The sequence below is a fragment of the Mustelus asterias genome, chromosome 1 (genome assembly GCF_964213995.1).
Source record: "Mustelus asterias chromosome 1, sMusAst1.hap1.1, whole genome shotgun sequence".
Lineage (NCBI taxonomy): Eukaryota > Metazoa > Chordata > Chondrichthyes > Carcharhiniformes > Triakidae > Mustelus > Mustelus asterias.
This window is the reverse complement of record NC_135801.1, coordinates 194,686,641-194,704,657: the sequence shown is the minus strand read 5'-3', so window position 1 is coordinate 194,704,657 and position 18,017 is coordinate 194,686,641. Positions and strand designations below refer to the sequence as shown.

The 18,017-nt window shown below is 49.2% G+C and overlaps 1 protein-coding gene across 3 annotated transcripts in view; it reads left to right on the top strand.

Moving 5' to 3' along the window:
* dysf (dysferlin, limb girdle muscular dystrophy 2B (autosomal recessive)) overlaps positions 1-18,017 on the top strand; it is a 334,329-nt gene that overhangs the window by 34,556 nt on the left and 281,756 nt on the right. For 2 of the 3 annotated variants that reach the window (XM_078224514.1, XM_078224512.1), the window contains exons 1-2: positions 7,247-7,421; positions 15,438-15,493. In XM_078224514.1, coding sequence (XP_078080640.1) covers positions 7,328-7,421; positions 15,438-15,493 — 150 coding nt within the window. In that variant the 5' untranslated portion in view covers positions 7,247-7,327. Of the gene's footprint in view, positions 1-7,246; positions 7,422-15,437; positions 15,494-18,017 lie in introns of those variants that run through there. The other variant, XM_078224513.1, reaches the window with a different exon arrangement.

Here is an 18,017-nt window from a genome sequence, read left to right as displayed (position 1 = left end):
TCTCCACGCAGAGGGTGGTGCGGATATGGAATGAGCTGCCAGAGGAGGTGGTTGAGGCAGGTACAATAGCAACGTTTTAAAATCATTTGGATAAGTACATGGATGGGACAGGATTAGAGGGATAGGGGCCAAACGCAGACAATTCATTGAAGAGATCATATTCATAGAATTCCTACAGAAGGAGGCCATTCAGCCTATCGAGTCGGTACCGACCACATCCCACCCAGGCCCTCTCCCCATAACTCCACACATTTACCTCCTATCCCCCCCTGACACTAAAGGTCAATTTAGCATGGCCAATCAATCTAACCCGCACATCTTTGGACTGTGGGAGGAAACGCGGAGCACCCGGAGGAAACCCACGCAGACACGGGGAGAATGTACAAACTCCACACAGACAGTGGCCCAAGGTTGGAATTAAACCAGGGTCCCTGGCACTGTGAGGCAGCAGTGCTAACCACTGTGCCACCATGCCGCACAATTGTGACTAGCGGGAGGACATCATAGTTGGCATGGACCAGTTGGGCTGAAGGGCCTGTTTCCATGCTGTATCGTTGTATGGCTGTGTGAGCTAAGCACTGTTATTTGATTTGATTTGATTTATTATTACCACATGTATTAGTATACAGTGAAAAGTATTGTTTCTTGCGCACTATACAGTCAAAACATGCCGCACATAGAGAAGGAAAGGAGAGGGTGCAGAATGTAGTGTTACAGTCATAGCTAGGGTGTAGAGAAAGATCAACTTAATGCAAGGCAGGTCCATTCAAAAGTCTGACAGCAGCAGGAAGAAGCTGTTCTTGAGTCGGTTGGTACGTGACCTCGGACTTTTGTATCTTTTTCCTGATGGAAGAAGGTGGAAGAGAGAATGTCCGGGGTGCGACGGGTCCTTGATTATGCTGGCTGCTTTGCCGAGGCAGTGGGAAGTGCAGACAGAGTCAATGGAGAGTCAATATCCAGTGCTCCTTCCTCCATTCCAACAGTTCATTCGCTGTGAAGTGCTTTTGGGTTTGTGAAAGACACAACAGAAATGACATTTCTCTCTTTCTGCTTCCTTTCAATCGCTCGGGGAGACGGGATAAGTGCAGCGTTGCCTGATTATCTTGGTCATTACATAGGGTTGGAATTTCCTTCTGATGGCAAGTATCAGACGAGGAGCTTGTTTCCATGTCCTGCCCCGCCCCTGGGAGGGTGGGAGGGGGGAACTGAGATTTTCAAGCCAGAGCCCCCTTAATTGACATTGTCCAATTGCGGGTGGCAGGCAAGCTTGCAAACCTTCAGGGCCAGTCAGGGGCTTAGGCGGACCAGAGTCTGAAGTAGAGCACAAGTAACAGCGAGAACTCCTCAGCATGGAGGCACCCTCTTGCTAACTTTTTAATATTCAAATAGAAAGGGGAGGCAATAGCCACCACAGTGTGTATGTTTGTGTGTGCTTTAAAGTGTAAAGTTCATTTATTAGTGTCACACGTAGGCTTGTATTAACATTGCAATGAAGTTACTGTGAAAATCCCCTAGTCGCCGCACTCCGGCACCTGTTCGGGAACACTGATGGAGAATTTAGCATGGCCAATGCACCTAACCAGCACGTCTTTCAGACTACGGAAGGAAACCCACGCAGACACGGGGAGAACTTGCAGACCCAAGCTGGGAATCGAACCCTGGTCCCTGTGAGGCAGCAGTGCTAACCACTGTGCCACCCATGTGTATGTTTGTACATGTGTGTCTGTGTGTGTTTGTGCGTGTGTGTCTGTGTTTGTGGAACAAAGGGACCTTGGCGTGTTTGCCCACAGATCTCTGAAGGTGGAAGAGTATGTTAGTAGGGTGGTGAAAAAGGTATATGTGACACTTGCCTTCATCAATCGAGGCATAGATTACAAAAGCAGGGAAGTCAAGTTGGAGTTGTGTAGAACTTTGGTGAGATCACAGCTGGAGCACTGTGTGCAGTTCTGGTCACCACATTATAGGAAGGATGTGACTGCACTGGAGGACGTGCAGATAGGTTCAAGAGGGAGCTGGAAGTGACCCACGGTGTATGGAGAGGAAGGGAGAGTGGGATACTGAAAGTGAGTGATCAGCCATGATCATATTGACTGATGGAGCAGGCTCAAAGGGCCGAATGGCCTACTCTGGCGGCTGTTTTCCATGTTTCTATGTTTTTAACAGCTTTAATTGGCCCTTTTATTGTTGGTGGGCACAGGAGCGATTCCCGTGGGCGACCCTGACCTCAATATTACAAGCCTGCGTGATGACAATAGGATGATGCATTTCCGACATCATCTCGCACTATTTCACTTGCGTTCGGATTGAGTGTCAGCCTGGCAGCGCGCTGTCAAATTGTGGCCGGAATGGCATTTAGAGAAGGAATTTTGACCTCCTTACCCATCCTTTCCATCAGGAAAAAGATGCTGAAGTCTGAGGTCACGTACCAACCGACCCAAGAACAGCTTCTTCCCTGCTGCTGTCAGACTTTTGAATGGACTTGCCTCGCATTAAGTTGATCTTTCTCTACGCTCTAGCTATGGCTGTGACACTGCATTCTGCACACTCTCCTTTCCTTCTCTATGAACGGTATGCTTTGTCTGTATAGCGCACAAGAAACAATACTTTTCACTGTATGCTAATTCATGTGACAATAATAAATCAAATCAAATTGAATCAGAGTGGTGTACGAGTAACAGCTGACCCACAGCAATGGGATTGAATCTTTATTGTCCTCTGCTGGCAAACGACTCAGCCAGTTCGGAATGGGCAATGAATACCAGAAACACCCACAACCCCGTGAATGAATGAAAAAGAAAACAACTGAAGTATTTGTGAAATGGTGAGAGACTGAGAGCTGTGGAGGAGCAGAAAGATTTCGTGGTTGACTTACAGAAATCCCTGAAAATTAGCGGGGAGGTACAAAAAATAATTCAAAAGGCTCGTGGAATGGTGGCCTGTGTCTCAATATGAAGGTGTGGACGTTATTCTCCAACTGGACAGAGTTTGGGTTCGAGCTCACTTGGAACATTGCTTTTGTTTCTGAGCACTGCACCTGAGGGAAGATTTTTATTTCTTTTTTTTAGTTATTTGTTCATGGGATGTGGGCATCACTGGCTGGGCCAGCCTTATGGTGGCACAGTGGTTAGCACTGCTGCCTCACAGCGGCAGGGACCTGGGTTCGATTCCTGGCTTGGGTCACTGCCTGTGTGGAGTTTGCACATTCTTCCTGTGTCTGCGTGGGTTTCCTCCGGGTGCTCCGGTTTCCTCCCACAGTCTGAAAGACGTGCTGGTTAGGTACATTGGCCATGCTAAATTCTCCCTCAGTGAAACTGAACAGGCGCCGGAGTGTGGCGACTAGGGGATTTTCACAGTAACTTCATTGCTATGTGAATGTAAGCCTACTTGTGACTAATAAATAAATTTTCCTTTGCTTTACTTTTACTTTACCTTATTATGCCCAACCCACCGCAGCAGATGGTGAAATCGGAATTCAATTAAAATCTGGAATTACAAGTTTGAGGCAGCACGGTGGCACAGTGGTTGGCACTGCTGCCTCACAGCGCCAGGGACTCAGGCTCAATTTCGGCCTCAGCTGACTGTCTGTGTGGAGTTTGCACATTCTCCCAGTGTCTGCATGGGTTTCCTCCGGGTACTCCAGTTTCCTCCCACAGTCCAAAGGTGTGCGGGTTAGGTTGATTGGCCATGCTAAATTGATCCTTATTTTGGGGGGATTAGAAGGGCAAGTATGTGGGGTTACAGGGATAGGATGGGATTGTTGTCGGTGCAGGCCAGATTTAGGGATTCTATGATTAATGGTGACCATGAAACCATTGTCGATTGTCGGAAAAACGCATCTGGTTCACGAATGTCCTTCAGGGAAGGAAATCTGCCATCTTTACTTGGTCTGGCCATAGGAGGGTTATAGGTCGGCCTAAAAGGTAGGGATATGTTCGGCACAACTTGTGGGGCCGAAGGGCCTGTTTTGTGCTGTAGTTTTTCTATGTTCTATGTTCTATAGCATTGTGGTTGACTTTTAATTGCCCTCTGAAATGACCTAGCAGTCAGTTCAAGGGCAATTAGTTTAGTTTATTAGTTTATTTTATTAGTGTCACAAGTAGGCTTATAGTAACACTGCAATGAAGTTACTGTGAAATTCTTCTCATCGCCACACTCCAGTGCCTGTTCGGGTACACTGAGGGAGAATTTAGCATGGCCAATGCACCTAACCAGCACGTCTTTCAGACTGTGGGAGGAAACCGGAGCACTCGGAGGAAACCCACACAGATACGGGGAGAATGTGCAGACTCAGCACAGACAGTGACCCAAGCTGGGAATCGAATCCGTGTCCCTGGCGCTGTGAGGCGGCAGCGCTAACCACTGTGCCACCGTGTCTGTATAGTGCGCAAGAAACAATACTTTTCACTGTATCCCAATACATGTGACAATAATAAATCAAATCAAATCGAATCAGAGTGGTTTTCATGTAACAGAGATGGGCAACAAGCGCTGGCCCAGCCAGCGACGCCCACAAGAATAAAAAACGTTCAGCCTTTTAACCTGCTCCCCCAATGGGTATAGGCCCAGCACCTTTCGTCACTAGATAAGACCCGCATCCCAGGAATAACACAACTATATCCTGATTCAAGAGGATGAAAGCTATACACAGTATTCCGATGTGGCCTCACCAAGGCCCAGTACAGCTGCATAAAGCTTCCCACTTTTATCTTTCATTTCCCTTGCAATAAACACCAATCTTCCACTTGCATGCTAACCTTTTGTGATGTACAAGGATTCCCAGATTTCTCTGTACCTCAGAGGTCACGACTCATTTATTTAAATTTAGTATTTAAATAATACTATTCATTTAAATAGTATCCTGCTTTTCTATCCTTCCTGCCACAGTGGACAAGCTCACGGCTTCACACATTATACTCCATCTGGCAATGTTTTTGTCCACTCAGAGAATCATAGAATCCTACAGTGCAGAAAGGGGCTATTCGGCCCATCGAGTCTGCACCAACCACAATCCCACCCAGACCCTATCCCCATATCCCTACACATTTACCCACTAATCCCTCTAACCTATGCATCCCGGGACACTAAGGGGCAATTTAGAATGGCCAATAAACCTAGCCCGCACATCTTTGGACACTCCACCTCACCATCTCCTTTTGCAGACTCTCTACCTCCCCTTCATAGTTTACTTTCTAACCGATCTTTGTGCCATCTGCAAACTGAGCTACTGTACATTTGGCCTCTCCATCCTTGATATCAGCTGGAATTCTCCCATCCCGCTGCTGGAACTTTAGTGGGCGGGTTGGGGACAACATGGGCGGCGCGGTAGCACAGTGGTTAGCACTGCTGCGTCACAGCTCCAGGGACCCGGGTTCGATTCCCGGCTCGGGTCACTGTCTGTGTGGAGTTTGCACATTCTCCTCGTGTCTGCGTGGGTTTCCTCCGGGTGCTCCGGTTTCCTCCCACAGTCCAAAGATGTGCAGGTTAGGTTGATTGGCCATGTTAAAAAAAAAAAATTGCCCCTTAGTGTCTTGAGATGCGTAGGTTAGAGGGATTAGTGGGTGGATATGGGGGTAGGGCCTGGTTGGGATTGTGGTCGGTGCAGACTCGATGGGCTGAATGGCCTCTTTCTGTACTGTAGGGTTTCTCTGTTTCTATGACCCTATTGACAGTCGGGCGGGAATTAGACCAGCACGACCGGAGAATTGCGCCCGCACAGTTTGTAAACAGTTGAGGTCCCAGCACTGATCCCTGTGGCACTCCACTTCTTCCAGCTTGCCAACCCCAAAAAGACCCATTTATCCTTCCTCTCTGCTTCCTGTTAACCAAACAATCCTTCACCTATGCCAATATGTTAGCCCTTACACCATGTAATCGCACCTTGTGTAAGAAACTTTGATGTGCCACCTTATCAAATGCCTTCTGGAAATACAAGTACACTACATCTACATCCAAGTACGCTACATCAGGGTGGCACGGTGACACAGTGGTTAACATTGCTGCTTCACAGCGCCAGGAACCTGGCTTTGATTCCTAGCTTGGGTCACTGTCTGTGTGGAGTTTGCATGTTCTCCGCGTGTCTGCGTGGGTTTCCTCCGGGTGTTCCGGTTTCCTCCCACATTCTAAAAGATGTGCAGGTTAGGTGCATTGATCCAAACAGGTGCCGGACTGTGGTGATGAGGGGAACTTCACAGTAACTTCATTGCAGCCTTGTGACTAATAAATAAACTTTGCTTTAAAGGTTCCCCTTTATCCACCTTGCTTGTTACTTCCTAAAAAGCTCTCAATAGGTTAGTCAAGCATAGAAACTAGAAACAGGAGGAGGCCATTCGGCCCTTTGAGCCTTCTCCACCATTCATTTTGATCATGGCTGATCATCAAATTCAATATCCTGATCCCCGCCTTCCCCCCATATCCCTTGATCCCTTTAGCCCCAAGAGCTATATCTAATTTATTTTTGAAGTCAGAAAACGTTTTAGCCTCAACTACATTCTGTGGTAGTGAATTCCACACATTCACCACCCTCTGGGTGAAGAAATTTCTCCGCACCTCAGTTCTAAAAGGTTTACCCCATATCCTCAAACTATGACCCCGAGTTCTGGACTCCCCCACCATTGGAAACATTCTTTCTGAATCTACCCAGTCTAACCCTGTTGGAATTTTATAGTTTTCGATAAGATTCCCCTCTCACTCTTGTGAACCCCAATGAATCTTGATTAATAAGAGGATCGGGGGTTATGGGGAAAAGGCAGGAGGATGGGGATGAGAAAAATATCAGCCATGATTGAATGGCGGAGCAGATTCGATGGGCCGAGTGGCCTAATTCTGCTCCTATGTCTTATGGGCTTCTGGTATTATGGATTGGTGAGGAACAATTTCCCTTCCGCAGATCCACATTGACTGTGCCTGATCAGATCATGATTTTTGAAATATTCTGCTTTCCCTCCTTAATAATGGATTCTCGAAGTTAGGATCTGACTGAGTGGTGGGACACCATAGGTTGGGGGGCTTGGCCAGACTCACCCTATTGCTATGGTACTTAATGAATATGTGTCATGGAAAGAGGAGGGAAAGTGAGTAAAACGATTCCGAATAATAACGAAACAGGAATCAGGAACCTCAAGGGTTAAAGTATTTTAAGATTTTCCCTGTAAAATCTGTGAGGAGCTCGCCATTTCCCTTTTGGGAAAAAAGCCATTAACAGCTAATTGTTCCCTTGCGGGAGTCTCAGAGAGGAAGTCTTGAGCCCACTGCTCCCGTTCACAGTCAGACTGTGCGTGTGTGATTTCGTTTTGGACTGGATTTTGTTAACGGGAGATCAAGTTGAAGCATGCTGCGGTGTCTTGTACATTCAGCCAGGAACCTTCCCAGTGTGGAAAAAAGAGACAGACAGACTGACCCAGTCGTGACTCTAAGCTTCAAAGGTAAGGCGACCAAATCTCAGTCCACAAACCGAACAGGAGAGCAGTCTTCAAGGAATGGTGGTGGAGGGTGGAGGAGAGTGTGGGGGCTTGGGGGGGGGGGGGGGGGGAGACAGGGGACAGGGGAGTGGGGGGGGGGGGGGGGGAACAGGGGACGGGGGGGACGGTGTCGGGGGCGGGGGGGGGGAGGCAGAAGTTAGTGTTGGGTGCAGGATTGATGGATACATATTTTTATTTTGACATTCCGCCCTTCGAAAAAGTCAAGTGTTTCTGTGAAAAGGCTGTTGGGATGAGACTGTAGAATAACACAACTGAGAAGGAGGCCCTTTGGCCCATCCTGCCTGTCCTGACTCTCTGAAACAGCGATCCCATTAGTCCCTCTTTCTCGGCTCTTTCTCTCTCGACTTGGTGATGCCTCCTTTTCAACAGTTTTTTTTCTGAAAACAATCACTTCTCTTTCTGAATCTTAATTCCGACTCCTGTATCAGGTAAATTCAATAATTCAGTGGCGCTTTCCTGCTATGTTGTGAACGGGTCGTGAACGAAGACCTGTCCATCACGCAAACCAGCCTCCCATCCATTGACTCTGTCTACACTTCCCGCTGCCTCGGCAAAGCAGCCAGCATAATCAAGGACCCCACGCACCCCGGACATTCTCTCTTCCACCTTCTTCCGTCAGGAAAAAAGTCTGAGGACACATATCACCTGACTCAAAAACAGCTTCTTTCCTGCTGCCATCAGACGTTTGAATGGACCTACCTCACATTAAGTTGATCTTTCTCTACACCCTAGCTATGACGGTAACACTGCATTCTGCACTCTCTCCTTTCCTTCTCTATGAACGGTATGTTTTGTCTGTACAGCGTGCAAGAAACAATACTTTTCACTATATACTAATGCATATGACAATAATAAATCAAATCAAATGTATTTGGGATTTAAAAAATAAACTCGGAGTGTACAATGATTTCATCCCGTGTTTGCGGAATTTAATGGTTTGTTTGAAGTGTTGCGACTCTCACTCTGTCTGGGGAAAAGTCTGTTAATTCCAGTCACCCAGTCAGCTGTCAGTGAGTTCGCCGTTACCTCAATGATTCCTTCATATTGTGAAAGCTTCTCGCTTTCCCATGAAGGTCTGTAAAGGTGGGGGGGGGGGGGTGGATTGTTCTGCAGGATGAGGGGAGTGAAGGCAGCTTTCGTTCTCCCGGCTGTTCACAGGGCTGCAGGAAGTGTCGGAGGAGGGACCGATCTCCCACTGAAGTTGTTCTTTGAAGCTTCGCTTCCATATATAGAAGCCCGTGCCACACTTAAAGCGGGCCGATCCTCGAAAACGATATCTAGCAATGGCACTGAACTGTTACAGAGAACGGGATGCTAAGCATCTCAGCAATCTTGCTTTGTGGTTTGATTTTGTTTGTTTTTTGGCAGGGGTGGGGTTGCGGGGAGTCTCTGAAACTCCTGTTTACATGATGCGGAGTTGCCGGCGTTGGACTGGGGTAAACACAGTAAGAAGTCTCACAACACCAGGTTAAAGTCCAACAGGTTTATTTGGTAGCAAACGCCACTAGCTTTCGGAGCGCTGCTCCTTCATCAGGTGAGTGGGAGTTCTGTTCACAAACAGCAAACAGGGCAAATAAAGGCACAAACTCAATTTACAGAATAATGATTGGAATGCGAGTCTTTGCAGCTAATCAAGTCTTAAAGGTACAGACAATGTGAGTGGAGAGAGCATTAAGCACAGGTTAAAGAGATGTGTATTGTCTCCAGACAGGACAGTTAGTGAGGTTTTGCAAGTCCAGGCAAGTCGTGGGGGTTACCGATAGTGTGACATGAACCCAAGATCCCAGTTGGGGCCGTCCTCATGTGTGCGGAACTTGGCTATCAGTTTCTGCTCAGCGACTCTGCGCTGTCGTGTGTCGTGAAGGCCGCCTTGAAGGTCGCCAAGGCCATCCCCACACCCCCACTTCTTGTCTTCAAACAACCCGCACAACCTCAAACAGACCATTGTCCGCAGCAAACTACCCAGCCTTCAGGAGAACAGCGACCACGGCACCACACAACCCTGCCACAGCAACCTCTGCAAGACGTGCCGGATCATCGACACAGATGCCATCATCTCACGTGAGAACACCATCCACCAGGTACACGGTACATACTCTTGCAACTCGGCCAACGTTGTCTACCTGATACGCTGCAGGAAAGGATGTCCCGAGGCATGGTACATTGGGGAAACCATGCAGACGCTGCGACAACAGATGAATGAACACCGCTCGACAATCACCAGGCAAGACTGTTCTCTTCCTGTTGGGGAACACTTCAGCGGTCACGGGCATTCGGCCTCTGATCTTCGGGTAAGCGTTCTCCAAGGCGGCCTTCACAACACACGACAGCGCAGAATCGCTGAGCAGAAACTGATAGCCAGGTTCCGCACACATGAGGACGGCCTCAACCGGGATCTTGGGTTCATGTCACACTATCTGTAACCCCCATGACTTGCCTGGACTTGCAAAATCTCACTAACTGTCCTGTCTGGAGACAATACACATCCCTTTAACCTGTGCTTAATGCTCTCTCCACTCACATTGTCTGTACCTTTAAGACTTGATTAGCTGTAAAGACTCACATTCCAATCATTATTCATTATTCTGTAAATTGAGTTTGTGCCTTTATATGCCCTGTTTGCTGTTTATGAGCAGATCTCCCACTCACCTGACGAAGGAGCAGCGCTCCGAAAGCTAGTGGCGTTTGCTACCAAATAAACCTGTTGGACTTTAACCTGGTGTTGTTAGACTCCTTACTCCTGTTTACAATCAGGATCATGTTCTGCTGTTTTGTACCAATCCTCACTTCTGTTTAAAATTCTACTTCTTCACGCACAGATTTCAGTTAAATAACGGGAAGACCAAAAGCTATTTTGTGGGATTCCCCCCCAACCCTGATGGCCCACCCACCCCCCACCCCAACCCCGCCTGCCCCCTGACCCCACCTGCCCCCCTCACCCCACCTGCCCCCTTCACCCCGCCTGCCCCCTCATCCTGCCTGCCCCCCCTCACCCCACCTGCCCCTTCACCCCGCCTGCCCCCTCACCCCACCTGCCCCCCTCACCACACCTGCCCCCTCACCCCACCTGCCCCCTTCACCCCGCCTGCCCCCCTCATCCTGCCTGCCCCCTTCACCCCACCTGCCCCCCTCAACCCACCTGCCCCCCTCACCCCGCCTGCCCCCCCACCCCACCTGCCCCCTCACCCCACCTGCCCCCCTCACCCCGCCTGCCCCCCCCACCCTGCCTGCCCCCCTCACCCCACCTGCCCCCCCATCCTGCCTGCCCCCCCTCACCCCTCCTGTCCCCCTCACCCCACCTGCCCCCTTCACCCCACCTGTCCCCCCCGCCCCACCTGCCCCCTCACCCCGCCTTTCCCCTTCACCCAGCCTGCCTCCTCACCCTGCCTGCCCCCCCACCCCACCTGCCCCCCTCACCACACTTGCACTCCTCGCCCCACCTGCCCCCCTCACCCCACCTGCCCCCCTCACCTCGCCTGCCCCCTCACCCCTCCTATCCCCCTCACCACACCTGCACTCCTCACCTTGCCTGCCCCCCTCATCTCGCCGGCCCCCCTCACCCCACCTGTCTGCCCTCGCCCCACCTGCCCCCCCTCACCTCGTCTGCCCCCTCACCCCACCTGCCCCCCTCACTTCACCTGACCCCTTCACCCCGCCTGCCCTGGTGTGTTTTCCAGCAGCAGATACAGCTCGCCATTGCCCACTCATTTTTGGCCCTGGATGATGGCAAAATGTCCCTGGGAGAGGACCTCATCACACAGATCCAGGCTTTCAATTCCTGGGGTCTGTGTCCTGACTTCCATGCTTAGGTGAATCCCACAGACCACCCCCCCCTCCAGCCCACCACAACCGCTCGCCTCCTTCCATCCCAGACCGATCCTGTCCGCGGAGTGGCAGCGGGACACCCCACCCCCTCCGATTGCCCCTAGGCCCGCCTCCTTGGCACTGCCCAATGCCCGATGGGCAGTGCCAAGGTGTCCCCTGGACATGGGCATTTAGCCCCTTGGGCAGTGCCAGGGGGCACAGGCTGGCACTGCCAGGGTGTCCATGCCCAGGGGGCTCCACCACCCCACCACCTGTCCCCCTCGCAGGCCCCGATTGCCCTCCCTTCATTCCGGCGGGGTCTCCCGCTAGTTCCCCGAACATGGGGAGCTAGTCTGAACCCCGCTGGAATGAAGTACTCCTGGCGGGGTGGGAGATTCAATCGGGACCTGAAAGTTCCCGATAATGAACTGCTAAACAGATCTAAAATACATTTAAAAACAGATTCAAATGACTTACCTGCCTTCCCGCCGGTTTCCAGCGTGGTCTGTTCTCCGGTTCTGGGAGATGCGCGTGCGTTCCCGGCGCATGCGCAAATCCCGGTACAAGGTCGGTGACACGTACCTCCCACCGCGATCCGCCAAAAACGTTGTGGGTCGCGATGGGAGAATCGTGGCCTAAATTTCTTCATCTGTCCTGCTGAGCGTAAGACAATGAAACTTCAACAGCCGTGTCTTTTTTTCCAATAACAACATTTTGCATTTACATAGTGCCTTTAATGTAGTGAAACGTCCCAGAGTACTTCACAGAGGCATTATAATACAAAACAGTCATAACTTGTAGACAGTTAGAAAGGATCTTGGCTCAGATGATTGGGAAGTAGAATCCATAATCGAGTGGAAATTAGGGATAACAAAGCTCAGAAAACCCAGCAGGGGTAGTTTATAGGCCCCCGAACAATAGCAATGCCATTGGACATTATGCACGGTGGCACAGTGGTTAGCGCTGCTGCCTCACAGTGCCAGGGACCCGGGTTCGATTCCTAGCTTGGCTCACTGTCTGTGTGGAGTTTGCACGTTCTCCCCGTGTCTGCGTGAGTTTCCTCCCACACTCCAAAGATGTGCGGGTTAGGTGGATTGGCCAGGTTAAAGTGACCCTGGTGTCAGGGGATTGGCAGGGTAAATATGTGGGGTTACGGGAATAGGGCCTGGGTGGGATTGTGGTCGGTGCAGACTCGATGGGCCGAATGGCCTCTTTCTGCACCGTAGGGATTCTATGATGCCATGAGTCATCATGGGGTCTGGAGTCAATGCCGAGGATTCCCAGGATTACCCTCTCCTAGCTGTACATCACTGTGCTGTCACCACCTCTGCTGGGTCTGGCCTGTCTGTAAATGATAGCCAGACCTTTCGGGGTGAAGTTAGGAAACACATCTACAAATAAATGTGGCAGAAATATGGAACACTCGTCCTCAGAGACAGATATTTGACAGCGATGGTTAGGATTAAATCTGAGATTGAATGATTATTGTGGACCAAATGTATTAAAGGATTTGGGACAGGTGCGTGAATGGTGTTACCTTACAAATAAGCTTGGACCTCATTCAATGGCAGAACGGACTGGAGGAGCTAAATGGTTGGTTCCTGTTCCTATGTTCCCATGTAGCCGGTAAGGAATGCAAAGGACGACATGGTGACACAGTGGGCGGCACGGTAGCACAGTGGGCGGCACGGTGGCACAGTGGGCAGCACGGTGGCACAGTGGTTAGCACGGCTGCCTCACAGCTCCAGGGACCTGGATTCTATTCCGGCCTCAGATCCCTGTCTGTGTGGAGTCTGCACATTCTCCCCGTGTCTGCGTGGGTTTCCTCCGGGTGCTCCGGTTTCCTCCCACACTCGAAAGATGTGTGGGTTAGGTGGATTGGCCATGTTAAATTGCCCCTTAGTGTCCTGGGATACGTAGGTTAGAGGGATTAGCGGGATAAATATGTGGGGTTATGGGGATGGGCCCTGGGTGGGATTGTTGACAGTGCAGACCCGATGGGCCAAATGGCCTCTGTCTGCACAGTGGGGATTCTATGATTCAAACATGAGAATTAGGAGCATGAGTAGACGATACACCTCATTGAGCTCACCTCTCTGTTCAGCAAGATAACCAACTATCTTCAAAATGAACTCTACTTTCTTTTCCTAATCCCCTATCTCATGTTTTCTTGCTGTCCAAACATATGTCAATTCTTGGATATACTCAATGACAGAGTCTGTCCGGGATTTGAAATATTTACAATCTCTGAGTGAAGAAATGTCTCCTTATCTCAGTCCCCAGTTCCCAAGAGAAACAATCTCCCAGCATCAACCCACAAAGAATTTTAAACATTACAATGAGGTCATTTTGCATTCTTCTGAACTCCAGAGAATATATAATCATCAAGAGGCCATTAGGCCTGATGTGCTTATTCAATCCATGTTAGCTTTCACCAACAGCAAATATAGACCCAGTCCATTCCATCGCCCATAGAATCCCTACAATGCAGAAGGAGACTATTCAGCCCATCGAGTCTCCACTGACTCTCCAAAAGAGTATCTTACCCAGGCCCAGCCCCCTGCCCTATCCCCGCAACCCCGCACATTTAGAAACATAGAAGAAATAGAAACATAGAAAAACTACAGCACAAACAGGCCCTTCGGCCCACAAGTTGTGCCGAACACATCCCTATCTTCTAGACCTACCTATAACCCTCCATCCTATTAAGCCCCATGTACTCATCCAGGAGTCTCTTAAAAGACCGTATTGAGTTCGCCTCCACCACCACTGACGGCAGCCGATTCCACTCGCCCACCACCCTCTGTGTGAAAAACTTACCCCTAACATCTCCCCTGTACCTACCCCCCAGCACCTTAAACCTGTGTCCTCTCGTAGCAGACATTTCCACCCTGGGAAAAAGCCTCTGAGAGTCCACCCGATCTATGCCTCTCAACATCTTATACACCTCTATTAGGTCTCCTCTCATCCTTTGTCTCTCCAAGGAGAAAAGACTGAGCTCCCTCAGCCTATCCTCATAAGGCATGCCACTCAATCCAGGCAACATCTTTGTAAATCTCCTCTGCGCCCTTTCAATTTTTTCCACATCCTTCCTATAGTGAGGCGACCAGAACTGAGCACAGTACTCCAAGTGGGGTCTGACGAGGGTCTTATATGGCATGGCTATATTTAGCATGGCTAATCAACCTAACCTAGATATCTTTGAACTATGGGAGGAAATCGGAGCACCCAGTGGAAGCCCATGGAGATATGTGGAGAACATGCGAACTCCACACAGACAGTCACCCAAAGCCAGAATCTAACTCGGGACCCTGGCGTTCTGAGGCAGGAAATAGTGCAGAGGAACACAGTTGGGAATGCGGAATAGTGCACAGGAACACATTCTGGAATGGGGAATAGGGCAGAGGAACACAGTCAAGATGGGAAATAGTGGTCAGGAATTTTGGAAAGAATTCTCACCATTTCCTCCTCTTTCTTGGACTTGGACAAAGGCAAGACCTTTGACAAGGTACCGCCTGGTAGGTTGTTGCATAAGGTTAAATCTCACGGGATCCAGGATGAGGTATCTAAATGGATACAAAATTGGCTTCTTGACAGAAGCCAGAGGGTGGTTGCAGAGGGTTGTTTTTCAAACTGGTGGCCTGCAACCAGCGGTGTGCCTCAGGAATCAGTGCTGGGTTCACTGTTAGTTGTCATTTATATTAATGATTTGGATGAGAATATAAGTGGCATGGTTAGTAAGTTTTGGGTAAAAATGTAGGGTTACAGGGATAGGGGCTGTGTGGGTGCAGGCTCGATGGGCCAAATGGCTCCTTTTTTACTACAGGGATTCTATGATTCTATACAATGTTCCACAGCATCAAGGCGGGTGTTCTAAAAGGCCACGCCTTGTCACCCAGCAACCACTGTGGCTGCCTCTGGACACTTTCTGGGGAGGGCAGTGGGCCCAGTTCCTGTTAGCACCCACTGCCCTCAGAATGAAAATCCCACCTGTGCAGTCACCTTCTCCCGAGGCAGGCGTGCCGAGCCGGGAAAGTTCCTGACTCCTGCTAGCCACCTCGAAGATGAAGCTCCAGCCCGCTCCCCCCCCCGCTCCCGATAAATTCAATCTGCCTTTTGCGCCGTGACTGACAGACTCCTTGCTCTTCATTTCAGGTGTAAAGAAGAAGACCAAAGTGATTAAGAACAACTTAAACCCCGTCTGGAATGAGGTGAGTAACTTGTAAATATTCAACTTGTAAGCTTATCAAACAGCCCTTGTCATAGATCCAAGAACAATAATGCACAGACGGAGGCCCTTCAGCCCACTGTGCTCTTTGAAAGACAAAGTCCATTAGTTCCATTCCCCTGAATCCACCCCCTATTCTAAATGGCAGAAAAATGCGCTGCATTAATGGCGCACTGTTATTTTTGACAACTATCTGGACATACATGTTTCATCCTCATTACAGGAAGGATGTGGAAAAGATTGAAAGGGTGCAGAGGAGATTTACAAGGATGTTGCCTGGATTGGTTGGCATGCCTTATGAGGATCGGCTGAGGGAGCTCGGTCTTTTCTCCTTGGAGAGACGTAGGATGAGAGGAGACCTAATAGAGGTGTATAAGATGCTGAGAGGCATAGATCGGGTGGACCCTCAGAGGCTTTTTCCCAGGGTGGAAATGGCTGCTACGAGAGGACACAGGTTTAAGGTGCTGGGGGGTAGGTACAGGGGAAATGTTAGGGGGAAGTTTTTCACACAGAGGGTGGTGGGCGAGTGGAATCGGCTGCCGTCAGTGGTGGTGGAGGCAAACTCAATAGGCTCTTTTAAGAGACTCCTGGATGAGTACATGGGACTTAATAGGATGGAGGGTTATAGGTAGGCGTAAAAGGTAGGGATATGTTCGGCACAACTTGTGGGGCTGAAGGGCCTGTTTAGTGCTGTAGTTTTCTATGTTTCTATGTTTCTAAGATGGCTTGCTCAGCCATTTCAGAGGGCAGTTAAGAGTCAACCACATTGCTGTGGCTCTGGAGTTACATGTAGGCCTGACCGGGTAAGGACGGTTGATTTCCTTCCCTAAAGGACATTAGTGAACAACATGGGTTTTATTTTACAACAATTGATGATAGCTTCACGGTCATCATTACTGAGACTAGCTCCACATTCTAGATCATCAAGGGAATTAGTTTAGAGAGGATGAAAATTAGAAAAATAAGCACCTCAGCCTTCAAAGGAAGTCACACGTGAGGTAAGGATGGCAGATTACCTTCCCTGAAGGGCATTAGTGAACCAGATATTATTTTTACGAAAATGAACAATTGTTTCATGGACTTTTAATTCCAGGTTTTTAAAAATTGAATTCAAATTTCACCATCTGCCGTGGTGGGATTCGAACCAAGGTTCTCTGGCATTACCCGGGATCTCAGGATTACTGGTGATAATTTCACTGCCTCCCTATTATGCTACCATTGAGCCAAGTTTCGCTTAGAACATAAGAACATAAGAAATAGGAGCAGGAGTAGGCCATCTAGCCCCTCGAGCCTGCCCCGCCATTCAGTAAGATCATGGCTGATCTGAAGTGGATCAGTTCCACTTACCCGCCTGATCCCTATAACCCCTAATTCCCTTACCGATCAGGAATCCATCTATCCGTGATTTAAACATATTCAGCGAGGTGGCCTCCACCACTTCAGTGGGCAGAGAATTCCAGAGTAGGAATTCCAGCACTTTAACCTGTCACTTGTGCTGTGAATGCTGATTGACCTGAAGAGGGTATCCAGCATCAATCCCAGCAGTTGACGACACAGGAATCAACAGTTCAGGTTTCAGCTGTAGTTAGAATGCTCCAACCTCCGTCTCCTCAACCAGAGATATCAACACTTCATCCGGACTGACTCTCCCATTGCAGTACTGAGGGAGTGATACTTAGCTGGAAAAAGACATTGATTCGAGTCACCATCGACTCTCTCACGTGGACATAAAAGATTCAAAGATGTTTCTCCTTGTCGGACATTCTAGAACAAAAAGCCATAGCTTAGAAACATAGAAACTAGAAGCAGGAGTAGGATATTCGACCCTTGGAGCCTGCTCTGCCATCCATTTTGATCATGGCTGATCATCAAATTCAATATCCTAATCCCCCCTTTCCCCCATATCCCTTGATCCCTTTTGCCCCCTAAATTCTTCTTGAAATCAGGCAACGTTTTGGCCTCAACTATTTTCTGTGATTGTGATTTCAACACATTCACCACCCTCTGGGTGAAGAAATTTCTTCTCACCTCAGTCCTAAAAGGTTTATCCCCTTATCCTCAAACTATGACCCCTAGTTCTGGATTCCCCCACCATTGGGAACATTCCCTGTGAATGTATACAGTCTAACCCTGTTCAAATTTTGCAAGTTTCGATGAGATCCCCTCTCACTCTTCTAAACTCCAGTGAATATAATCCTAATTGACTGAGTCTCTCCTCATGTGACAGACCTGCCATCCCAGGAATCAACCGGGTAAACCTTTGCTGTACTCCCTCTATAGCAAGGACATCCTTCCTCAGATAAGGACACCAAAACTGCACCCAATACTCCAGGTGTGGCCTCACCAACGCCCTGTACAATTGCAGCTAAGGGGTGCTAGATTTCAAACAGAAATGAGTAGGAATTACTTCCCTCAAAGGGTGGTGAATCTGGAATTCTCCAAATCAGAGTGCAGTGGACGCGGGAACACTAAACGAATTTAAGGAGGAGATAGCTAGGTTTTTAATT